Source organism: Mesoplodon mirus (genome assembly GCF_964341445.2).
Source record: "Mesoplodon mirus genome assembly, chromosome: X".
NCBI classification, from domain to species: Eukaryota; Metazoa; Chordata; class Mammalia; order Artiodactyla; family Ziphiidae; genus Mesoplodon; species Mesoplodon mirus.
In genome coordinates, this window is record NC_138981.1 from 58,511,337 (window position 1) to 58,537,824 (window position 26,488).

A 26,488-nucleotide genomic window follows, 5' to 3' on the forward strand; every position below is an offset into this window, starting at 1 on the left:
CTTTATGATTTCTTTCCTTCTGCTAACTTTGGGGGTTTTTTGTTCTTCTTTCTCTACTTGCTTTAGGTGCAAGGTTAGGTTGTTTATTCGAGATGTTTCCTGTTTCTTAGGTAGGATTCTATTGCTATAAACTTCCCTCTAAGAACTGCTTTTGCTGCATCCCATAGGTTTCGGGTCATTGTGTCTCCATTGTCATTTGTTTCTAGGTATTTTTTATTTCGTCTTTGATTTCTTCAGTGATCACTTCGTTATTAAGTAGTGTATTGTTTAACCTTCGTGTGTTTATATTTGTTACAGATCTTTTCCTGTAATTGATATGTAGTCTTATAGCGTTGTGGTCGGAAAAGATACTTGATACAATTTCAATTTTCTTAAATTTGCCAAGGCTTGATTTGTGACCCAAGATATGGTCTATCCTTGAGAATGTTTCATGAGCACTTGAGACAAATGTGTATTCTGTTGTTTTTGGATGGAATGTCCTATAAATATCTATTAAGTCCATCTTGTTTAATGTATGATTTACAGCTTGTGTTTCCTTATTTATTTTCATTTTGGATGATTTGTCCATTGGTGAAAGTGGGGTGTTAACATCCCCTGCTATGAATGTGTTACTGTCGATTTCCCCTTTTATGGCTGTTAGTATTTGCTTTATGTATTGAGATGCTTCTATGTTGGGTGCATAAGTATTTACAATTGTTATATCTTCCTCTTGGATCGATCCCTTGATCATTATATAGTGTCCTTCCTTGTCTCTTGTAACAATCTTTATTTTAAAGTCTATTTTATCTGATATGAGAATGCTACTGCAGCTTTCTTTTGATTTCCATTTGCATGGAACATCTTTTTCCATCCCCTCACTTTCAGTCTGTATGTGTCCCTAGGTCTGAAGTGGGTCTCTTGTAGACAGCATATATATGGGTCTTGTTTTTTTTATCCATTCAGCCAGTCTGTGTCTTTTGGTGGGAGCATTTAATCCATTTACATTTAAGGTAATTATTGATATGTATGTTCCTATTCCCATTTTCTTAAGTGTTTTGTGTTTGTTATTGTAGGTCTTTTCCTTCTCTTGTGTTTCCTGCCTAGAGAAGTTCCTTTAGCATTTGTGGTAAAGCTGGTTTGGTGGTGCTGAACTCTCTCAGCTTTTCCTTGTCTGTAAACATTATAATTTCTCCGTCAAATATGAATTAGATCCTTGCTGGGTACAGTAATCTTGGTTGTAGGTTTTTCTCCTTTATCACTTTAAATATGTCCTGCCACTCACTTGTGGCTTGCAGAGTTTCTGCTGAAAGATCAGTTGTTAACCTTATGGCGATTCCCTTGTGTTATTTGTTGTTTTTCTCTTGCTCCTTTTAATTTGTTTTCTTTGTATTTAACTGTTGATAGTTTGATTAATATGTGTCTTGGCGTGTTTCTCCTTGGATTAATCGTGTATGGGACTCTCTGTGCTTCCTGGACTTGAATAACTGTTTCCTTTCCCATATTAGGGAAGTTTTCAACTATAATGTCTTCAAATATTTTCTCAGTCCCTTTCTTTTTCTCTTCTTCTTCTGGAACCTCTATAATTCGAATATTGGTGCGTTTAATATTGTCCCAGAGGTATCTGAGACTTTCCTCCATTCTTTTCATTCTTTTTTCTTTATTCTGCTCTGCAGTAGTTATTTCCACTATTTTATATTCCAGGTCACTTATCCGTTCTTCTGCCTCAGTTATTCTGCTATTGATCCCTTCTAGAGTATTTTTAATTTCATTTATTGTGTTGACCATCATTGCTTGTTTCCTCTTCAGTTCTTCTAGGTCCTTGTTAAATGTGTCTTGCATTTTCTCTATTCTATTTCCAAGATTTTGCATCATCTTTACTATCATTATTCTGAATTCTTTTTCGGGTAGACTGCCTATTTCCTCTTCATTTGTTAGGTCTGGTGAGTTTATGTCTTACTCCTTCATCTGCTATGTGTTTCTCTGTCTTCTCATTTTGCTTATCCTACTGTGTTTGTGGTCTCTTTTTCGCAGGCTGCAGGGTCTTAGTTTCCTTTGTTTTTGGTGTCTGCCCCCAGTGACTATGGTTGCTTCAGTGGGTTGTGTAGCCTACCTGGTTGAGGGGACTCTAGTGCCTTTGGTCTGGTGCATGAGTCTGGATCTTGTCTTTCTGGTGGGTACATCCACATCTGGTGGTGTGTTTTGGGGTGTCTGTGGAGTTATTATAATTTTAGGCAGCCTCTCTGCTAATGGGTGGGTTTGTGTTCCTGTCTTGCTAGTTGTTTGGCATAGGGTGTCCAGCACTGTAACTTGCTGGTCGTTGAGTGAAGCTGGGTGTTGGTGTTGAGATGGAGATCTCTGGGAGATTTTCACCGTTTGATATTATGTGGAGCTGGGAGGTCTCTTGTGGACCAGTGTCCTGAAGTTGGCTGTCCCACCTCAGAGGCGCAGCACTGACTCCTGCCTGCAGCACAAAGAGCCTTTCATCCACACGGCTCAGAATAAAAGGGAGAAAAAGTGGAAAGAAAGAAAGAAAAAGAAAGAAAGAAAGAGGATAAAATAAAATAAAGAGAAAATAAAATAATGTTATTAAAATAAGAAATATAAAATAATTATTAAGAATAAAAATTTTTAAGTAAAAAAAACCAAAGAAACAAAAAAAAACAGACGGACAGAACCCTAGGACAAATGGTGAAAGCAAATCTATACAGACAAAATCTCACACAGAAGCATACACATACACACTCACAAAAAGAGGAAAAGGGGAAAACATAATATATCTTGTTCTCAAAGTCCACCTCAATTTGGCATGATTCGTTGTCTATTCAGTTATTCCACAGATGCAGGGTACATCAAGTTGATTGTGGAGATTTAATCTGCTGCTCCTCAGGCTGCTGGGAGAAATTTCCCTTTCTATTCTTTGTTCTCACAGCTCCCAGGGTTCAGCTTTGGATTTGGCTCTGCGTCTGCATGTAGGTCACCTGAGGGCGTCTGTTCTTCGCTCAGACAGGACGGGGTTAAAGGAGCAGCTGCTTCTGGGCCTCTGGCTCACTCAGGCTCGGGGCAGGGAGGGGCACGGAGTGCGGGGCGAGCCTGCGGTGGCAGACGCCGGCGTGACGTTGCACCAGCCCGAGGCGCACCGTGAGCTCTCCCGGGGAAGTTGTCCTTTGATCCCGGGACCCTGGCAGTGGCGGGCTACACAGGCTCCCCGGAAGGGAGGTGTGGATAGTGACCTGTACTCGCACACAGGCTTCTTGGTGGCGGCAGCAGCAACCTTAGCGTCTCATGCCCGTCTCTGGGGTCCGTGCTGTTAGCCACGGCTCACACCCATCTCTGGAGCTCTTATAAGCGGCACTCTTAATCCTGTCTTCTGGCGCAGCAGGAAACAAAGAGGCAAGAAAAAGTCTCTTGCCTCTTCAGCAGCTCCAGACTTTTTCCTGGACTCCCTCCCGGCTAGCTCTGGTGCACTAGCCCCCTTCAGGCTGTGTTCACGCAGCCAACCCCAGTCTTCTCCCTGGGATCCAGTAAAGCCAGAGCCTCAGCTCCCAGCCACAGCCCGCCCTGGCGGGTGAGCAGACAAGCCTTTTGAGCTGGTGAGTGCTGTCGGCACCGATCCTCTGTGCGGGCTCCACTTTGCCCTCCGCACCACTTGCTGCGCTCTCCTCCGTGGCTCCAAAGCTTCCCCCCTCCGCCACCCACAGTCTCTGCCCATGAAGGGGCTTCCTAGTGTGTGGAAACCTTTCCTCCTTCACAGCTCCCTCCCACTGGTGCAAGTCCCGTCCCTATTCTTTTGTCTCTGTTTATTCTTTTTTCTTTTGCCCTACCCAGGTACGTGGGGAGTTTCTTGCCTTTTGGTAGGTCTGAGGTCTTCTGCCAGCGTTCAGTGGGTGTTCTGTAGGAGTTGTTCCACGTGTAGATGTACTTCTGATGTATCTATAATTGTACCTGCCCGCCGTCCCCACGACTGTCCCGGCTTCGGCCGCCGGGGCCCCTCCAGAGCCGGTAGCCTCAGTGAGGCCACCCTCCCCTTGGGCTCTGGGGCAGTTCCGTGACGGCGGAGGGAAGAGGCCCCGAGCTGGGTGTTCCAGCTCTGTGGAATCACGGGCTCCGTTCTAAGATACTATTCTTTTTTATTTTGCTTTCTACTTTGCAGTTTCTTGTATTGTTGTATTTTAAGTCAAATGGCGTAGAGAGCAGAATCCAGTGACTGCTTTTAGCTCTATGTGAAAAGTGTTCGTTCTCTTTAGTTTCCATGTTTAATTTACTATATAATTTCAGTCATCATCAGATATATTTACAATAGGGGATAGTAATACCCAACATTCACACCAGAGATGTCCAGGGTGCCACTTTCCTTTGGCATTTGTGATGATTGCTGCCACCTCTACCCTGACCCCAGTGGTGCAAGCTCCAATGAGATGCTGTGATCAATGTTGAGTGTTCTTGTTTGCTCTCTCTCCGGAACTGGCACACTCCATTTGGCAACAGCACATACTGTGCTTCCCTTCTTGTCACATTGCTTTTAAAACCTTACTACCTCCTGCTATGTAGTGGTATCAGGCATGGCAAAGCAACTCAGGATTATTTGGATGTTGTTCGTGTATGTTAAAATAGTGTTCACTGCCCTCCAAGTGGTAAATACTCAGTGTTTGTTCAGCATACAAACCTGAGTTACCCTCTCCAGATCTTTTGTTGAAAATCAAAGCATATTAAATTAAGGGTTCCTTTAAGATTGAAAGTATATTCAATGCCAGCTCCTATATTCATTTTATCCATGACATACCCATCAAACTAATTTGGGCAACCTACTTCACTCATTGGTACTGGGATGCTCACATATTGCTGTGGTGGAATCACTTGGAGATTTTGTTAAATATCCCAGGGTGTAAAAGTTTTTATTTTATTTTATTTGAAGGTCCCAGCTGATTGCTGATGAGTGGTGGTAGTGATGGCAGTGATTGCAATAAGAAAAAATAGATTTATTCAAGAACATTGAAAGAGAAATCTTTTAAAAAAAAAAACAACAGGTGAATTGCCAATTTTAGAAAGCCTGGTATGCCTCCTCTTCAGGGAGATGAAGTACCAATTTCTATAAACAGATTAACTCCAGGAATGACAGAATAAAAGGCAAGAAAAACCACTATCTATGCGAGAGCCCTATTTTACCAGTGGCAAAAGAGGACTTCGTCTTTTTAGTCTCCAGATAATGAATCAGTTGAGGAATGAATAATATAGCAGTTTCTCAAAATGTGTTTCCGGAGCTACCTGCATCAGAATCCCATAGTGAGCTAGTTGAAAAGCCAGATTCTCATGTCTCACTTCAGCTTACTCAGTCTAACTTTGGGGAGGGGAAGGCTGGGAATTCTATATTTTAACACTCATGCCTACTGACTCTGGTGCACACCAAAGTTTGAGAGCCACTGACCTTCAGAATCTCACACTCTTAAGATCCATTTGATTTGATTACTGCCAGTATTGTTACATGTCCTTAGTCTACCTAGCCATGGTTGATCCTAAGAAATGTGGTCTAATTCAAGTCAAATAAAATCCTGGCTTTATAGAATGGATTACTGATAGTTCTATCATTCTTTTGACAGATAGATACTTATTAGGGGCCTACTATGTGCCAGGTACAGAGCTAGGCAATAGGGTTACAAAAATGGACAAAATGTGGCCTCTACCCTCAAAAATCTTATGAGTAATTTCCTATGGATCATCTAATACAATCACATACATTACCATGAAATATAAAATGAATCAAATTTATTCTATGTCATGGTAAAGTGAAAAAAAGTGCCCAATAATTTTGCAGAGTGAGATATTAGACAAAAAATATTTTTGTAGCAATATCTGGAGAGTCACTAGAAATAATGGATGTATCCCTCATGTCTCACTATTAACGAATTTTTTCCAGCTGACATCCCTGTCATCTGCAGGTGCTGTTTACCATGTAATTTTACCATAGGAAACAAGGGTGTAATCAGTTAATAAAGTGTAAAGAATTAGATTTTTTTCCCCTTGAGCAAAATGCCTGGCTGTAGCCAACATTCCTGATGCCTTTTCCCTTGTGCAATAGGAAAGGAATATTTGAAGAGAGAAGGCTGTTTCCTTCATATTCTACAGCTTGCCTCTGGATGCCATGCTAATGAATGCAACACTCAAGCTAGAATTCCAGACTTTTTCTGTGAGCAGCCACTGATTTTTTAATAGTTATTTTAATTATTACACTAATACTACTACTACTAATTATATTATTATTATTATTATTAAAATCGGTTGAGCCAGGTCTTACTTGTGGCAAGTGGGATCTTTTAGTTGCAGCATGTGGGTTCATAGTTGCAGCATGTGACTTCGTAGTTGTGGCGTATGGACTTCTTAGTTGCACCATGCAAACTCTTAGTTGCAGCATGTGGAATCTACTTCCTACCAGGGATCGAACCCGGGCCCCCTGCATGGGGAGCAGAGAGTCTTATCCACTGGACCACCAAGGAAGTCCCAGCAGCCACTGATTTTTTTTCTCCTTAAATGCTTTTATTATTTATTTCTTTGTTTGTTTGTTTGTTTGTTCATTTATTTATATTTAACACCCTTATTGGAGTATAATTGCTTTCCAATGGTGTGTTAGTTTCTGCTTTATAACAAAGTGAATCAGCTATACATATACATATATCCCCATATCTCCTCCCTCTTGCATCTCCCTCCCACCCACCGAATCCAACCCCTCTAGGTGGTCACAAAGCACCGAGTTGATCTCCCTGTGCTATGCAGCTGCTTCCCACTAGCTATCTATTTTACATTTGGTAGTATATATAAGTCCATGGCACTCTCTCACTTCTTCCCAGCTTACCCTTCCCCCTCCCTGTGTCCTCAAGTATATTCTCTACGTGTGCGTGTTTACTCCTGTCCTGCCGCTTAGTTCTTCAGAACCATTTTTTTTTTTAGATTCCATATATATATGTTAGCATACGGTGTTTGTTTTTCTCTTTCTGACATACTTCACTCGGTATGACAGACTCTAGGTCCATCCACCTCACTACAAATAACTCAATTTCGTTTCTTCTTTATCCATTCATCTGTTGATGGACACTTAGGTTGCTTTCATGTCCTGGCAATTGTAAATAGAGCTGCAGTGAACATTGTGGTACATGACTCTTTTTGAATTATGCTTTTCTCAGGGTATATGCCCAGTAGTGGGATTGCTGGGTCGTATGGTAGTTCTATTTTTAGTTTTTTAAGGAACCTCCATAGTACCTGTATAAATTTACATTCCCACCAACAGTGCAAGAGGGTTCCCTTTTCTCCACACCCTTTCCAGCATTTACTGTTTGTAGATTTTTGCATGATGGCCATTCTCACTGGTGTGAGGTGATATCTCATGGTAGTTTTGGTTTGCATTTCTCTCATGATTAATGACATTGAGCATTCTTTCAAGAGTTTATTGGCAATCTGTATATCAACTTTGGAGAAATGTCTATTTAGGTCTTCTGCCCATTTTTGGATTGGGTTGTTTGTTAATTTGATAGTGAGCTGCATGAGCTGCTTGTAAATTTGGGAGATTAATCCTTTGTCAGTTGCTTTATTTGCAAATATTTTCTCCCATTCTGAGGGTTCTCTCTTAGTCTTGTTTATGGTTTCCATTGCTGTGCAAAAGCTTTTAGGTTTCATTAGTTCCCAGTTGCTTATTTTTGTTTTTATTTCCATTTCTGTAGTAGATGGGTCAAAAACGATCTTGCTGTGATGTATGTCATACAGTGTTCTGCCAATGTTTTCCTCTAAGAGTTTTATAGGGTCTAGACTTACATTTAGATCTTTAACCCATTTTGAGTTTATTTTTTTTGTATGGTGTTAGGGAGTCTTCTAATTTCATTCTTTTACATGTAGCTGTCCAGTTTTACCAGCACCACTTATGGAAGAGGCTATCCTTCCTCCATCATATATTCCTGCCTCCTTTATCAAAAATAAGGTGACTGTATGTGCGTGGGCTTGCCTCTGGGCTTTCTATCCTGTTCCATTGATCTATATTTTTTTTGCCAGTACCATACTGTCTTGATTACTGTAGCTTTGTAGTATAGTCTGAAAATAGGGAGCCTGATTCCCCCAGCTCCGTTTTTCTTTCTCAACATTGCTTTGGCTATTCGGGATCTTTTGTGTTTCCATACAAATTGTGAAATTTTTTGTTCTAGTTTGTGAAAAATTCCATTGTTAGTTTGATAGGGATTGCAATGAATCTGTAGATTTCTTTAGGTAGTATAGTCATTTTCACTGTGTTGATTCCTTCAATTCAAGAACATGGTATATCTCTCCATCTGTTCGTATCATCTTTAATTTCTTTCATCAGTGTCTTATAGTTTTTTGCATACAGGTCTTTTGTCTCCTTAGGTATGTTTACTCCTGGTATTTCATTCTTTTTGTTGCAGTGGTAAATGGGAGTGTTTCCTTAATTTCCCTTTCAGATTTTTCATCATTAGTGTATAGGAATGCAAGAGATTTCTGTGCATTACTTTTGTATCTTGCTACTTTACCAAATTCATTGATTATCTCTAGTAGTTTTCTGGTAGCATCCTTAGGATTCTCTATATATAGTATCATGTCATCTGCAAACAGTGACAGCTTTACTTCTTTTCTGATTTTGATTCCCTTTATTTCTTTTTCTTCTCTGATTGCTGTGGCTAGAACTTCCAATACTATGTTGAATAATAGTGGTGAGAGTACACATCCTTGTCTCCTTCCTGATCTTAGAGGAAATGCTTTCAGTTTTTCACCATTGAGAATGATGTTTGCTGTGGGTTTGTCATATATGGCCTTTATTATGTTGAGGTAGGTTCCCTCTATGCCCACTTTCTGGAGAGTTTTTATCGTAAATGGGTGTTGAATTTCATCAAAAGCTTTTTCTGCATCTCTTGAGGTGATCATATGGTTCTTATTTTTCAATTCATTAATATGGTGTATCACATCGATTGATTTGCATATATTGAAGAATGCTTGCATCCCTGGGATAAATCCCACTTGTTCATGGTGTATAATCCTTTTAATGTCTTGTTGGATTCTGTTTGCTAGTATTTTGTTGAGGATTTATGCATCTATATTCATCAGTGATATTGGTCTGTAACTTTCTTTTTTTGTAGTATCTTTGTCTGATTTTGGTATCACGGTGATGGTGGCCTCATAGAATGAGTTTGGGAGTGTTCCTTCCTCTGCATTTTTTGGAAGAATTTGAGAAGCATAGGTGTTAGCTCCTCTCTACATGTTTGATAGACTTCACCTCTGAAGCCATCTGATCCTAGAGTTTTGCTTGTTGGAAGATTTTTAATCACAGTTTCAATTTCATTACTTGTGATTGCTCTGTTCATATTTTCTTTCCCTTCCTGGTTCAGTCTTGGAAGGTTATACCTTTCTAAGAATTTGTCCATTTCTAACAGGTTGTCCATTTTATTGGCACAGTGTTGCTTGTAGTAGTCTCTTATGATGCTTTGTATTTCTGCGGTGTCTGTTGTAACTTCTCCTTTTTCATTTCTAATTTTATTGATTTGCGTCCCCTCGTTCTTTTTCTTGATGAGTCTGGCTAATGGTTTATCAATTTTGTTTATCTTCTCAAAGAAACAGCTTTTAGTTTTATTGATCTTTGCTCTATTGTTTTCTTTGTTCCTATTTCATTTATTTCTGCTCTGATCTTTATGATTTCTTTCTTTCTGCTAACTTTGGGTTTTGTTTGTTCTTCTTTCTCTAGTTCCTTTAGGTGTAACATTAGATTGTTTATTTCAGATTTTTACTGTTTCTTAAGGTAGGCTTGTACTGTTATAAACTTCCCTATTAGAACTACTTTTGCTGCATCCCATAGGTTTTGGGTCATCAGGTTTTCATTGTCATTTGTCTCTAGGTATTTTTTGATGTCCTCTTTGATTTCTTCAGTGACCTCTTGGTTATTTAATAACGTACTGTTTACCCTCCATGTGTTTGTGTTTTTTAGGATTTTTTTCCCTGTAATTCATTTCTAATCTCATAGCATTGTGGTCAGAGAAGATGCTTGATATGATTTAAATTTTCTTAAATTTACTGAGGCTTGATTTGTGACCCAAGATGTGATCTGTCCTGGAGAATGTTCCGTGCACACTTGAGAAGAAAGTGTAATCTGCTCTTTTATGATGGAATGTCCTATAAATATCATTTAAATCTATCTGGTCTATTGTGTCATTTAAAGCTTCTGTTTCCTTATTTATTTTCATTTTGGATGATCTGTCCATTGGTATAAGTGAGGTGTTAAAGTCCCCCCCATTACTGTGTTACTCTCTATTTCCTCTTTTATAGCTGTTAGCAGTTCCCTTATATATTGAGGTGCTCCAATGTTGTGTGCATATATATTTATAATTGTTGTATCTTCTTCGTGTATTGATCCCTTGATCATTATGTAGTGTCCTTCCTTGTCTCTGGTAACATTCTTTATTTTAAAGTCTATTATATCTGATATGAGTATAGCTCTTCCAGCTTTCTTTTGATTTCCATTTGCATGGAATATCTTTTTCCCTCCCCTCACTTTCATTCTGTATGTGTCCCTAGGTATGAACTGGGTCTCCTGTAGACAGCATATATACGGGTCTTGTTTTTGTATCCATTCAGCAAGCCTCTGTCTTTCGGTTGGAGCATTCAATCCATTCACGTTTAAGGTTATTATTGATATGTATGTTCCTATGACCATTTTCTTAATTGTTTTGGGTTTGTTTTTGTAGGTCCTTTTCTTCTCTTGTGTTTCCCACTTAGAGAAGTTCCTTTAGCATTTGTTGTAGAGCTGGTTTGGTGGTGCTAAATGCTCTTAGCTTTTGCTTGTCTGTAAAGCTTTTGATTTCTCCATCGAATCTGAATGAGATCGTTGCCCGGTAGAGTAATCTTGGTTGTAGGTTCTTCCCTTTAATCACTTTAAGTATATCATGCCACTCCCTTCTGGCTTGTAGAGTTTCTGCTGAGAAATCAGCTGTTATCCTTATGGGAGTTCCCTTGTATGTTATTTGTCATTTTTCCCTTGCTGCTTTCAATAATTTTTCTTTGTCTTTAATTTTTGCCAATTTATTACTGTGTGTCTTGGCATGTTTCTCCTTGGGTTTCTCCTGTATGGGCCTCGCTGCGCTTCCTGGACTTGGGTGGCTCTTTCCTTTCCCATGTTAGGGAAGTTTTCGACTATAATCTCTTCAAATATTTTCTTTGGTCCTTTCTCTCTCTCTTCTCCTTCTGGGACCCCTATAATGCATATGTTGTTGCACTTAATGTTGTCCCAGAAGTCTCTTAGGCTGTCTTCATTTCTTTTCATTCTTTTTTCTTTGTTCTGTTCTGCGGCAGTGAATTCCACCATTCTCTCTTCCAGATCACTTATCCGTTCTTCTGCCTCAGTTATTCTGCTATTGATTCCTTCTAGTGTAGTTTTCATTTCAGTTATTGTATTGTTCATCTCTGTTTGTTTGTTCTTTAATTCTTCTAGGTCTTTGTTAATCATTTCTTGCATCTTCTCGATCTTTGCCTCCATTCTTTCTTCGAGGTCCTGGATCATCTTCACTATGATTATTCTGAATTCTTTTTCTGGAAGGTTGCCTATCTCCACTTCATTTAGTTGTTTTTCTAGGGTTTTATGTTGTTCCTTCATCTGGTACATAGCCCTCTGCCTTTTCATCTTGTCTGCCTTTCTGTGAATGTGGTTTTTATTCCACAGGCTGCAGGATTGTAGTTCTTCTTGCTTCTGCTGTCTGCCCTCTGGTGGATGAGGCTATCTAAGAGGCTTGTGTATGTTTCCTGATGTGAGGGAATGGTGGTGGGTAGAGCTGACTATTGCTCTGGTGGGCAGAGCTCAGTAAAACTTTAATCTGCTTGACTGTTGGTAGGTGGGGCTGGGTTCCCTCCCTGTTGGTTGTTTGGCCTGAGCCAACCCAATACTGCAGCCTACCTGGGCTCTTTGGTGAGGCTAATTACAGCTTCTGGGAGGGCTCATGCCAAGGAGTACTTCGCAAAACTTCTGCTGCTCTTTTCCTTGTCCCGATGATGAGCCACAGCCAGCCCCCACCTCTGCAGGAGACTCTCCAACACTAGCAGGTAGGTCTGATTCAGTCTCCCCTGGGGTAACTGCTCCTTCCCCTGTGTCCTGATGCACACACTACTTTGTGTGTGCCCTCCAAGAATGGAGTCTCTGTTTCCCTCAGTCCTTTCGAAGTCCTGCAATCAATTCCCACTAGGCTTCAAAGTCTGATTCTCTAGGAATTCCTCCTCCCATTGCCATACCCCCAGGTTGGGAAACCTGAGGTGGGGCTCAGAACCTTCACTCCAGTGGGTGGACTTCTCAGTATAAGTGTTCTCCAGTCTGTGAGTCACCCAACCAGCAGTTATGGGATTTGATTTTACTGTGATTGCACCCCTCCTACCATCTGATTGTGGCTTCTCCTTTGGCTTTGGTTGTGGGGTATCTTATTTGGTGAGTTCCAATGTCTTTGTGTCGATGATTTTCCAGCAGCTAGTTGGATTCTGGTGTTCTCGCAAGAGGGAGTGGGAGCACATCCTTCTACTCCGCCATCTTGGTTCCACTCTGTGTTTGTATTTTTACAGATTTTTTCCTGTAATTTATTTTCTAGTCTCATAGCGTTGTGGTTGGAAGATACTTGATACGATTTCAATTTTCTTAAATTTACCAAGGCTTGATTTGTGACCCAAGATATAATCTATCCTGGAGAATGTTCCATGAGCAGTTGAGAAGAATGTGTATTCTATTGGTTTTGAATGGAATGTCCTATAAATACCAATTAAGTCCATCTTGTTTAATGTATCATTTAAAGCTTGTGTGTCCTTATTTATTTTCATTTTGGATGATCTCTCCGTTGGTGAAAGTGTGGTGTTAAAGTCCCCTACTATGATTCTGTTACTGTCAATTTACCCTTTTATGGCTGTTAGCATTTGCCTTATGTATTGAGGTGCTCCTATGTTGGGTGCATAAGTATTTACAATTTTTATGTCTTCTTCTTGGATTGATCCCTTTATCATTATGTAATGTCCTTCTTTGTCTCTTGTAATTGTCTTTATTTTCAAATCTATTTTGTCTGATATGAGAATTGCTACTCCAGCTTTCTTTTGATTTCCATTTGCATGGAATATCTTTTTCCTTCCCCTCAGTTTGAGTCTGTATGTGTCTGTAAGTCTGAAGTGGGTCTCTTGTAGACAGCATATATATGGGTCTTGTTTGTGTATGCATTCAGCCAGTCTATGTCTTTTGGTTGGAGTATTTAATCCATTTACATTTAAGGTAATTATGGATATATATGTTCCTATTACTATTTTTTTAATTGTTTTGGGTTTTTTATTGTAGGTCTTTTCCTTCTCTTAAAAAATATTTATTTGTTTATTTTTATTTATTTATTTATTTATTTTTGGCTGCATTGGGTCTTTGTTGCTGCAGGTGGGCTTTCTCTAGTGGTGGTGATTGGTGGCTACTCTTGATTCGGTGCACAGACTCCTCATTGTGGCAGCTTCTCTTGCTGTGGAGCCTGGTCCCTAGGCACTCGAGCTTCTGTAGTTGTGGCTCACAGGCTCTATAGCATAGGCTCAATAGTTGCGGTGCCTGGGCTTATTTGCTCCGCGCCATGTGGGATCTCCCTGGACCAGGGCTCAGACCCATGTCCCCTGAATTGGCAGGCAGACTGATAACCACTGCACCACCAGGGAAGTCCTCCTTTTCCTTCTCTTGTGTTTCCTGTCCAGAGAAGTTCCTTTAGCATTTGTTGTTAAGCTGGTTTGGTGTTGCTGAATTCTCTTAGCTTTTACTTGTCTGTAAAGGTTTTAATTTCTCTGTCGAATTTGCATGAGTTCCTCGCTGAGTAATCTTGGTTGTAGGTTTTCTCTTTCATCGCTTTAAATATTTCCTGCCACTCCCTTCTGGCTTGCAGAGTTTTTACTGAAAGATCAGCTGTTAACCTTATGGGGATTCCCTTTTATGTTATTTGTTGTTTTTCCCTTGCTGCTTTTAATATTTTTTGTTTGTATTTAATTTTTCATAGTTTGTTTAATATGTGTCTTGGCATGTTTCTCCTTGGATTTATCCTGTATGGGACTCTCTGTACTTCTTGGACTTGATTAACTATTTCCTTTCCCATATTAGGGAAGTTTTCAACTATAATCTCTTCAAATATTTTCTCAGTCCCTTTCTTTTTCTCTTCTTCTTCTTGGACCCCTATAATTCGAATGTTGGTGCATTTAATGTTGTCTCAGAGGTCTCTAAGAGTGTCCTCAATTCTTTTCATTCTTTTTTCTTTACTCTGTTCTGCAGTAGTTATTTCCACTATTTTATCTTCCAGGTCACTTATCCGTTCTTCTGCCTCAGTTATTCTGCTATTGATTCCTTCTAGAGAATTTTTAATTTCATTTATTGTGTTGTTCATCATTATTTGTTTTCTCTTTAGTTCTTCTAGGTCCTTGTTAAACATTGCTTGTATTTTCTCCATTCTATTTCCAAGAGTTTGTATCATCTTTACTATCCTTACTCTGAATTCTTTTTCAGGTAGACTTCCTCTTTCCTCTTCATTTGTTTGGTCTGATTGTTTTTTACCTTGCTCTTTCATCTGCTATGTGTTTCTCTGTCTTCTCATTTTGCTTAACTTACTGTGTTTGTGGTCTCCTTTTCACAGGCTTCTGGTTCATAGTTTCCTGTTGTTTTTGGTGTCTGCCCCCAGTGGGTATGGTTGGTTCAATGGGTTGTGTAGACTTCCTGGTGGAGGGGACTGGAGCCTGTGTTCTGGTGGATAAAGCTGGATCTTGTCTTTCTGATGGGCAGGACCACGTCTTTTGGTGTGTTTTGGGGTTCCTGTGACCTTATTATGATTTTAGGCAGCCTCTCTGCTGATAGGTGGAGTTGTGTTCTTGTCTTGCTAGTTGTTTGGCATAGGGTGTCCAGCACTGTAGCTTGCTGGTCGTTGGGTATAGCTGGGTCTTAGCATTGAGATGGTGATCTCTTGGAGAGCTTTCACTGTTTGATATTACATGGAGCTGGGAGGTCTCTGCTGGACCAATGTCCTGAACTCAGCTCTCAGAGGCACAGGCCTGACACCGGCCAGAGCATCAACAGCCTGTCATCCACACGGCTCAAAAGAAAAGGGATAAAAAAGGAAGGAAAGAAAGAAAAAAATAAAATAAGGTAAAGTTATTAAAATAAAAAATAAATCATTAAAAATAAAAAATAATTTTAAGTAATTTTTTAAAAGGAGAAAAAAAATGGTCAGACAGAACCGTAGGACAAATGGTAAAAGCAAATCTCTACAGACAAAATCACACAAAGAAGCATACAGATACAAACTCACAAAAAGAGAAAAAGGAAAAAAATATGTATATCTTTTGGGAAGTCTGAGGTCTTCTGCCAGTGTTCAGTAGGTGTTCTGTAGGAGTTATTCCACATGTAGGTGTATTTCTGATGTATCTGTGGGAAGGAATGTGATCTCCACGTCTTACTCCTCCACCATCTTGAAGTTCTCCCCCAGTCACTGATTTTTGCCTTTACCATTATAGTACACAAACGTTAGTTTTCCCTCCTATCTCTAATTGAGACTCAAATAAAATCACTGTGAGTAGGGATCCTCTTTCAGTTTAAGCAGTGTTTTGTGTTGTTTTCAATGAGAAAATAGAAGCTATGTTCTGTTCAAAGCATTTTCATGTACAGGCAGTCCCCTTCTAATGAACACTTGACTTATGAATGTCCCATACTCATCAACAACCTCTCTGAAAGGACTTTAAGCTACTCCTACTACCCATGGAAGCTGGAGTTGTTTCTTCCATCTGCAGGAGTTGGTTTCTCCCTCAGCTCTCCTCTTCTGGGAGCCTGAGTTCTCACAAGCTCCCATCAGACCTTTTGAATCAATTAATATGTGAGCACATTCTCCTACTGCTGCCGCCAGGACACAAGAAGGTGCTGGTGACCCTGCCAAGAATCCCCATAGGAGCTGAGCCCATGAAGGAAAACAAAGAGTATAAAGAAAATTCTGGAATTCTGGTTGGTGATGGTGGGGAGGTTCTCCATTTGTGCTTCAAAATTCCTTTCCCCTAGAAATAGCATTATACTATAATAACATACCTATGTAAAACTGAGTTCTCTGACTGACTCACTTATCCAGACCACAGCCAAGAATAAGCAGTAAACAAATGGCCTCTAAGCCGTCAGAGAATATGCATCCTACTTATTGGAAAAGCCATTCAAAAACCCACTAATTGCCTATTTATTCTGTTTGTACATGATTCTAATTAGTTTTAATGAGATGTGAGATGTCAAGCCTATAGGAGTTTATAAGCAGCAAATTTGAAGAGACTGGAAAAGATGTTATAAGTAGATGAAGTGAAATCTGATAGTTGACAGCAAGGTAAGAGACCAAAAAAGCATTAAAAAGAAGTTTAAGAACTCAAAAGCCAACCACAATGAAAAACTCCTTCACATCCACAAGCATGACTAAAATGAAAAATTGACAACACCAAACGTACTGAAGATGCAGAGCAGTGGATTGCTCACACATTACCAGTGGGAGTAGAAAAAGGTACAGTCACTGGAAAATAGTTTGACAGTTCCCTTACAGTAAATACTTACCATGTAACCCAGAGGTTCCACTCTTAGGTGTTTACCCAAGAAAAATGAAGACATATATCCCAGACCCATGTCCCCTGCTTTGGCAGGTGGACTCGTAACCACTGCACCACCATGGAAGTCCTCCTTTTCCTTCTTTTGTGTTTCCTGTCCAGAGAAGTTCCTTTAGCATTTGTTGTTAAGCTGGTTTGGTGTTGCTGAATTCTCTTAGCTTTTACTTGTCTGTAAAGGTTTTAATTTCTCTGTCGAATCTGCATGAGTTCCTCGCTGAGTAGAGTAATCTTGGTTTTAGGTTTTCCCTTTCATCGCGAGACTCATACTCATATCAGCTTTATTCATTATAGCCCCAAACTGGAAATAACCCAAATGTCCCTCAAAAGGCAAATGCATTAAAAAGTTATAGTATATCCGTACAATTAAATACTACTCAGGAAGAAAAAGGAATGAACTACTGATCCTCACAACAACGTGGATGAGTCTCACAGACATTGTGCTGAGGGAAAGAAGCAACACAAAAATCATATAAACATATTGTATGATTCCATTTATGTGAGGTTCTAGAATGGGGAAAACTAAGCTATGGTGATAGAATCAGAACAGTGGTTGCCTGAGGTTGGAGTAGCACTGAAGAATGACTGGAAGGGACACAAGAGAAAATTCTGGGGTGATGGAAGTGTTTTATATCTTGATTTGGGTGGTGGTTAGAAAGGTGTGTATTTTTCAAACTGTATGGTTAAAATGTGTGCACTTTATTGTATGTAAATTTTAGCTAAAATTTTCATAAAGTACATAATTTACAAAGGGAGAAAATCCTTCAGAGGACCCCCCTGCTACAGGGTAAAATCTTAACTCCTTAACATGATCTGGCCTTTGTTTAATGTCTCTTGGCTCATTCCTTACCATTCCTCCCCAACTCCTACCACTTACTTTATGCTACTTGTATTTCCAAAAACTGCTTCTCTGTCTATTTCCTCTGAACCTTGAAGCACAACGCTCCCTTTGCCTGAAATTCCTTTTTATTTTCTCATTCATCACTAAATCCTCAATATCCTTCAGAACTCACAGAGGTAGCACCTTCTCCAAAAAGCCTTGTCCACTCCCAGTCTGTATTAGGTACTTTTCCTCTTCCTCCCAGAGAACTTTATGCTTCTCTCTAACAAAGCATGTATTGCTCTCTAATGTTAAGTGTAACTTAAAAAAACCCTCAAAACCATAGTGGACTGGTGCCATTTAATGTATAAGCAAATAGTCTTCTACATATTCAGTAAACCCTGAGTGAAATCATATATTGTAGACTAATTTCTATCCAAAATAGCTGAAGTGAGTTTCAGCACTCAAATTTATCATGAAAACTCTTCTATCCAGAATTACTTGTTCTTCTAGAGTTGCAAATGATTGAGATTTTAGTGTAAATAGCTGTTTGGTATTATATTATTACTAGTATGATAGCTTATTTATATTGTGGGTTAAGTAACTTCCTATGGGCTTTATCTGGAAACCTAGCCAGACTTTATTACATTGATTCTACAGGAAAGTGCATTTTACATTCCAGTCAAGTGACAAAAACACTGTTCAGTTGAACCATGTGAAATTGCTGATATTCAACCATTTTTGACATACTAAAATGGCAGTTTCATATGATTCAACCTAAATATTTTTAAATACAACCCTATGGCAAGTTGGAGATTGTTAATTATGTATTTAATGCATAAATATATTCTGTAAGATGCTAATCTTATATATTAAGGCTATTGGATATAATTGTTTTACATAAACAGTAAATCACAGGATTTTCAAGAAAGTTTGTGTAGAATGTTAAGGCTTACTTGAGTTCTACCCATCTTTCTTCCAATTAATCACAGATGCAGCAGACATGAGGATATTCTGGAACTGTTTATTTTTTGAACCAACAATAGGGTGAAAATGCAGATTCATTTCTTCTTTTTAACCTCCAAACTATCTAACCAGTCTATTTTTAATATTAATTTTAATTACAATAATAGCTAACATTTATTGAGTGCATATTACATGCTGGGTACTGTGCAAACCCAACTACTTTATGAGCAAAGTACTATTATTGTCCCTATTTACAGATGAGGAAATTAAAGCTTAAGGACCTTGCCCAGGGTTACACAGCTATAAGTGGCAGAGTCGGGTTTGGAATCACTTTCAGTCCTACTACTCTGTCCACTGTTTACCTCAGGCACATTTTTTTAAACCACAAGTAAGCACTCATGCTGAAAAATTATGATTCAATTCAGCAAGTATATAATTAAGCTGTGATTATCATTAGTGATACCAGGCCCATTCACATATGAAATATGTTGTATTATTATGAGAGACCATCATAAGACAGTAGAGGACTAAGTACCAAAATGCTGTAAGAGTTCTGTTGGAATCTAGGAAAGGGAGAGAATAATTGTGCGCTTTGTCATTAACTCCCAGAAGAGCGTTGGTATAAATGGTACCATCCAATCATAATTGGATGCACAGCATTCTGGGAACAAGCCAAAAGTTCAGCATAAATAGGAATGTGGAGAAATCATGGATGTATAATAATGAGGTCCAAGAGGGAGTAGCAAGCCCAAGTCTAATTCCGGGCAGACATCAGTAGTACGTAAGGGAAGTTAAAAATCTATGACTGGGCTCTCTGAACCCCAGAACTATACTGACAAGTAGGACTGAATGATTACTCATTAGGTATTTGGGGCAGATGAGAGGGGGGAAGAAGAGATTAACCAAAATTTCGTGCCTACATTTTTGGGATAATAATGGTATCAAAAATAAAAGAATTTGTGCAGTGGAGGGGATGATGGGCTCAGGCTTTAGACACTCTGAATTTTTTTTATTGGAAGTATAGTTGATTTACAATGTTGTGTTAGTTTCAGGTATATGGCACAGTGATTCAGATGAAAATATATATATATATTCGTTTTCAAAGTCTTTTCCCTTATAGGTTATTACAAAGTATTTATAGGTCCCTGTGCTATACAGTAGATCCGTGTTGTTTTCCTATTCTATACACAGTATGAGTATATGTTAATCCCAAACTCCTAATTTATCCCTCCCCCTCTTTCCCCTTTGGTAACCATAAATTTGTTTTCTATGTCTGTGGGTATATTTCTGGTTTGTAAATAAGTTCATTTGTATCTTTTTTTTAGATTCCACATATAAGCAATATTATATGATATTTATCTTTGTCTAGCTTACTTCACTTAGTGTGATAATCTCTAGGTCCATCCATGTTTCTGCAAATGGCAATGTTTCATTTTTTTATGGCTAATATTCCATTGTATATTCCATTCCATATATATATTATATATATATTATATTATATATATATATAATATATATATACACACACTACATCTTTATCCATTCATCTTAAACACTCTGAATTTAAAGTGAAGGCAGACTGTCTACAGAAAGCCAGTTTTTTATGTTGGCTATAGTTAACTGGGGTCAACCTTTGACTTATCTACTTGTTATTTTTTAGATGGCCCTTCTGAATTTCTTCATCCCTGAAGAAAAGTCATACTCTGAAGAGGAGAGTAGGCGTGTTCGCCGCAATAAAAGAAGCAAAAGCAGTGAAGGAGCAGATGGTAAGTCTATTTGGGTGATCCTTTATCACATATCAGTTGATGAGAGTACCATTCTGAGAACTACCTTTTCAAGTGTACTTCACCATCTCCTATATTTTCCACAGACGCAAGGTCACAGAAGGTTTTTCTAGCTTAACCCACCTAACCTACTCTTTTGACATAGAATTGACTATACAAGGATCCTGTTTCCTCTAACCCCAGTACCTTTAGTCCTTTCACAGTATGTCTGATAGCCATGGTAGCAGTTTTACCTCTCAAAATCACCCTGCATAAGGACTTCATCTCTCCTGGGGACATCCTATATCTACTAAGGCCACCAAGAGGATTCAGTCCTATTCTTGGAATTGACAGAGTACTGTGCCATGGTGGCACTTACATGATATGTTAAATCCAATGATAATCATGTCACTGTTGGTGTCAGCTACCATGCCTCTAGAACTCATCTGTAAGTTCCTTGAGGGCAGGGATTCATTTCTCTTTGTAAAGCTCCAGAATCTAGCCTAGTATCTAGCAAATTGTTGGTGCTTGTAATGTAAGTTGGTAATGTTGATTGCCCCTTCAGCTGGGTTATGATGTGCCATGAAAACCATCCCTATTGAAGGTGAAACAGATTTGAGTTAACTAGCAATGTATTTTGTGGGGCATAACAAAGTGTTGAGCTAGCTCCTGGGCAGGGTCTTTGAATCACTCTATTTTAACATCATTCTGTCAATTGACAGAATGTTACCTCTTTAGAGTAGGAGTTTGTAGAATGCATAGCTATGGGCTGTTGTAAAGCCATCTGGATTCAAAGACAGCACGTGGCTGGCTAAATCTGCCAAAGATATATGTTCTGGAGGGTTACAAAGCAATATGACTTTATGAAGGTGAAAATGGGATTTTTTTAAAGCTGACATTTGTCAGTGTAAGTAAGGGCCAGCGATGGAAGCAGTTCCAGACTGCATGAGCAATTGAAGAAATGGGGCCAGGACTTTGTCATTTGGGACAAAAAGAGGTAAAACTGGATGAAGTCTGAAAAAGAGCTCAGAAGAAGGACGTGTAATAAAGAAAAGAGAGTCAGAAATAAGTAGGCTGTTTTTAGTCAATGGAGGTGGCAGCAGCTTTGAGCCCTTCAATTGAGAAATGGACCAGCGGGGCCATTCTCTAGAGCAGATACTTTGCATACAATTCATGACCAAGTTCAAGCCTAGGAAATGTGGTCCATGAAGTAATAGGCACCCATTATTCATATACTGGTTGCCACCAGTTTCCTGGAAGTCTTCAGAAAGCTATGTAGAAACTGAGAACTGAGAATCAAGGTCCCTTTCCTCTCCTTATCATCTTACTCTTTGATGCATGTAGGTCTTTCCACCTTTGACTCTTCCCCTGAACTATTCCCAGTACCACAAAATCTTTCATATTCCCTGATTGCTAAGGAAGAGAAAAGAGAGGTGGTAAGAGCAATATCACCTTCTGTAGTGGGCATGGTCTTCCCTTCCTCTCCACAGGGGAGGTCTAATAGCTTCTAAAGTTTCATCTTCATCTGGCCTTCCAAGTTTTCTCGTAAAGAAGGCAGCTTCCTCCACTCTCCCAAACCACTTTATCTGGATCTGGCTACTAGCATCTCTGCTACTGATTTTCCTTACAGTGTTTATTCTGTTTTGATACAAAATAGTTTTTCCCTCTGTTGAAAGCCAAAGGATCTCATTAATTTTTAGTACTTCTTATCTAATTTCCTCCTGGTCTGATACTCTTGTCAGTCACTAGACACTAGTCACTTTGTGCCAATGCGTAACTTCTCATGCAATCCCAGATATTTTCTTTAAACAGTATAGCAGGGAGGAATCCAAGAGCCCCTTAGAGTTAGGAGAATAGAATGCTTTGGGGTTCTGGGATTTGATTAGATTTCCAGCCTTTCACCTGGGAGGCTATAGCACCATTTCTTTAGATGTGGTGGGTGCTCCAGTGATTTAGAGGGTGACAAGCCAATCCAAATCTCCTTTACTTTTGAACCATTCCTCTTACTCTGCTGAGTGTATGGTATATTTATTGAAAACATTCTTCAAATATTTACTGAGAAAATACAGCAGTTTCTATAATACTAGAATGAAAATGCCATAAGGATAATCATGTTTATTTACTTTTACATCCTCATTGCCCAGGAAAGGACCTGGCACTTAGTAGACCCTCAATAAATATTTCTTGTTGCCCTCAAAAACTTAACTTCCAGTGTAAAGAGACAGATAATAAACAAAATTGGTGGTGGTAAGTGTTGTGGAGAAAAATATACCAGGGCAAGAGGGAGAGAACGTGATGAAGTGTGCTGTAAGGTGATCAGGGAAGGTCCCTCTAATAAGGGAACATCTGAGAAGAGACCTGAATGAAATGAAGGTGTGAGCCATGTGAATATCTGGACTGGGGCAGGGAAAGGAGGAGAGAAGAAGCAGTAAATGCAAATGCTCTGAAGTAGAAGAATGCTTGATATGTTCCAGAAAGATCAGTGTGGCTGGGAGCAGAGGGAACAAGAAGGAGAAGAAAGGAGATGAGATCAGAGGGGGAAGTCAAATTTAGAGCCTTGTTGTAGGCCAAGCTAAGGACTCTGACCTTCACCCTGCATGAGATGGGGAACCATTGGAGAATTTTGAGCAGAGGCATGACAGGACCTGACTTATGTTGTAAGAGAATCCCTCTGGCTGCTGCAGGGAGAAAAGACAGAAGCAGAAAGATGTGTAGGGGAGTGTAACAATAACCCAGGCGAGAGATGATGGTAGTTTAGACCAGGATGGAAGCAATGGAGGTGGGTGGGGAGGAGTGGTCAGATTGTGGACAGATCTTTGAAGGAATAGCTGACAAGATTTGGAGGTTCACTAGATAAGGGATATGAAAGAGAAAACCAAGGATGACCCCACAGTTTTGAACCTAAGTAACTAGACTAGTATTTGCCATTTCTGAGACAGAGAAACAGGAGAAGAGGAATGTAAAGGGGTGTAAAGAAGGAATCAAGAATTCAGTTAGGCATGCTAGTTTGAGGTGTCTACTAGGCACTAAGTATATATGTTAAAGAGGCAGCTGGGTATATAAATGTACACCATATATCAAGACAGTGTGTCTCAAGACAATGAGCTGACTCTGTTTTGTAAGAATAAAGAACTTCTCATTGAAGAAGTGAGTGAGTCTATAAACCATATGAACAGAGTAAGAGGTTGGATGGGATAGGTAAATCAGAGGGGGGTGAGTTAAGGCCAAAAAAAAAAAGCCTATTAGGTGTTGTTTCTAAATCCACAAGTTACTTGATATATTATAATAAAAATTTAGCTATCCAGGGACTTCCCTGGTGGCACAGTGGTTAAGAATCCGCCTGCCAGTGCAGGGGACACAGGTTCGAGCCCGGGTCTGGGAAGATCCCACATGCCGCGGAGCAACTAAGCCCGTGTGCCACAACTACTGAGCCTGTGCTCTAGAGCCCACGAGCCACAACTACTGAAGCCAGCGCACCTACAGCCCATGCTCCGCAAAAAGAGAAGCCACCGTGATGAGAAGCCCGCACACCGCAACGGAAGAGTAACCCCCGCTCACCACTAGAGAAAGCCCGTGCAACGAAGACCCAACACAGCCAAAAATAAATAAATAAATTTATTTTTTTAATTTACCTATTAAATAAATAAATTTATTTTTTTAATTTACTTATCCAGCTCAGGTTTGCATCACAAATATTAAAAAAGAAGAAAAAAGTCATTTACCTTGAACATTTAACAGCCTGACAGGGATTTCAGGACGAAAACATTTTTCAAAGGTCAAAAATAGAGATAAGTTTAAAAAGAGAGCAGGAAAATCAGTTCTAATTCCTTGTACAATTTTTTGATGTTACTATCCTTTAATTTCACTTCTCAAAACTTTATTTTATTGTCATTTAACAAGACTTCTAGGCACTACCAGAAGTATAAAGATGAATAAGACCCTCAGAGAAGCTTACATTTTAAGGAGGGAGCAGATACATTTATTGGCAACAGGTAAAAATTAAGCAAAGGTAGGGTGGTGAAGCTGAGTCCTAGAGTTTTACCTTACACAGTACATAGAAGACACTCAAACATTTGTTAAATGAATAACCAAACAAGCAAATGGGCAGGGGGTGGAACGAGTCTAGATTTTTTTCTGTCTAGGAACTATAGGCATTAAGCTTGATGATCTTCACTAATCCCTGTGGGAGAAAAAAAGTCTTAACAAATGGTTCATTAACACTTAGGAAAAGCAAGGGACGTCGGGATCCTTAGGAGCCTGCATAGGTTCACCAAGAATAAATCAGACTGTTTTCCTGTTTTCACCAGACTGCTAAACTAGTTGCTCAGGGGCATAACATAGACATAGTCTACCTTTTTTTAATTTATTTTTTATTGAGGTATAGTTGATTTACAATGTTGTGTTAGTTTCAGGTGTACAGCAAAGTGATCTAGTTTTATATATATATGTGATATTTATACACATATATAAATAATATTTATACACACACATATATCTCTCTTTTGCAGATTCTTTTCCCATATAGGTTATTACAAAATATTCAGTATAGTTCCCTGTGCTATACAGTAAGTCCTTGTTTTTTATCTATTTTATGCATAGTAGTGTGTATATGTTACTCCCAAATTCCTAATTTATCCCTCCCCCCACATTTCCCCTTTGGTAACCATAACACATAGTCGATCTTGCCTTAAAAAAATGTCGGTGGCTATATCCAGGTCATACCCAATCTTTCTGACCCACCATTCAAGAAATGATTGGATTCATCTCATTTTCTTCCTTTGGATTACTCTATAAATGAAGGCATTGACTAGGAAGCAGGAGTCCCAAACACAGCGTTAGTTTTCCTCCAATATAAATCGTGGCACTTTATAACTTAAAGAAAATGCGTGAGATCTTTTTCTTTACTACATCTCTATCTTAAATTTACTGCTCCTGTTTTGAGTTGGCCAAAAATAATTGATATCAGCTTTAAGTTCATTTTTGCTAATTATATGAGGCCTTTCACTTATTGTTTTTCTGCAAGGAAAGCACGATCCCTTCATTAAAGGTGTTATGAGTCACGACAGTTCCAAAAATCTGTGCCAGGATTTCCTGCTGAGATCCATCTTTGTGATATGTTTCTGAAGTAATAATAGTTCTAGGTGGCTTGCTTAAACATCTCTTGGTGGGTACTCCAGAAATCTGCGAACGTAACTTTCTAGTTAGAATGAAATGTAGAATATATTCAGAGGGTCAGGAGGTCTTAGAAGCAGATAACGTGAATCCAGAATTCCCACAGAGATAGTGTCCAGATTTTATAAATATTATTGTAAAACCATCTGTTCTCTTCCTGTAGGAGCATTTTCAGAAATCAAGCACAATATTAATATCTCTCCATACCCACCATCCCGCCATATTTCTGTCCTAGTAAGAGAATAAAAATAAAAGTGCAGCATTGTGTAATAGAAAAGGTATTAGATTGAGTCACAATTTCTGGATCCTGGTCCTGATGTTACTGCCACCTTATCAGGCATGTGACCTTAGAGGAGTGACATCCCTCTGAGCCTCAGTTTCCTTAGCTATAAATGGGAATAATTAGGCTTGCTTACCTCATGCAGTCATTGTAATAATCAAAAGTGTTAATGTATGCAAAAGCTTCAGAAATTAGCAGCTATTAGTAAATTCTCTCTGGAAAATGAACATAGTAGCATGGTCTCCGAGGCATTTTAGGCACTCATATTCATTAATTTATGAATAACCACTCTAATGTCTACAGAGGTACTCTCTTTCAGACAGACTGTCCTTTTTTGTACTCACTGATACTATCGAAGCCCATAGAAAGAAGACTCCAAGCCTCGAGTTATGGCCTACCTCATCACAAGAAATGATCACATCTGTACACTTCCATGTCACTCTCTTACTCTGGCTGGCTGGCTGTGTATATGTCTCTTTTTTCAGTATCTCTTCTTTGTAGTTTTCTTTACCTTTGGACAGATCAAGAAAAACTTAGTATTCATTTTTGGTATTATAAAAGAGTAAAGGGAAAAAACAAATAAGATTGAAATATATCCTTTGTCCTTCGTTTCTTAAAAATAATAATGGAATAAGACTTAGCCAGCATTAAGTTGATACAGATGAAAATGAAAGACTATGATCTCAAAGAAACAGACTTCTGCCTATACAAATATTAACTAGAGTTAAGAAGTGCCCTCATTCTAGTACTGCTCTTGTATTTACTGCTTTTTAGTGAGCCATCACTGTGCTATTATCAAATGAGAGAGATGAAAATCGTTTTGAGAACAGATAGAGTGTCAGGGACTTGTTCACAAGACAAAATTAAAGGTTTTGA

At 39.1% G+C, this 26,488-nt stretch overlaps 1 protein-coding gene across 3 annotated transcripts in view; it reads left to right on the plus strand.

The window, feature by feature from the left end:
• The window catches only part of EDA (ectodysplasin A), a 398,541-nt gene that overhangs the window by 271,097 nt on the left and 100,956 nt on the right, over positions 1-26,488 (plus strand). For all 3 annotated transcript variants that reach the window (XM_082610795.1, XM_082610796.1, XM_082610794.1), the window contains exon 2: positions 20,058-20,163. In XM_082610795.1, coding sequence (XP_082466921.1) covers positions 20,058-20,163 — 106 coding nt within the window. The remainder of the gene's footprint in view (positions 1-20,057; positions 20,164-26,488) is intronic.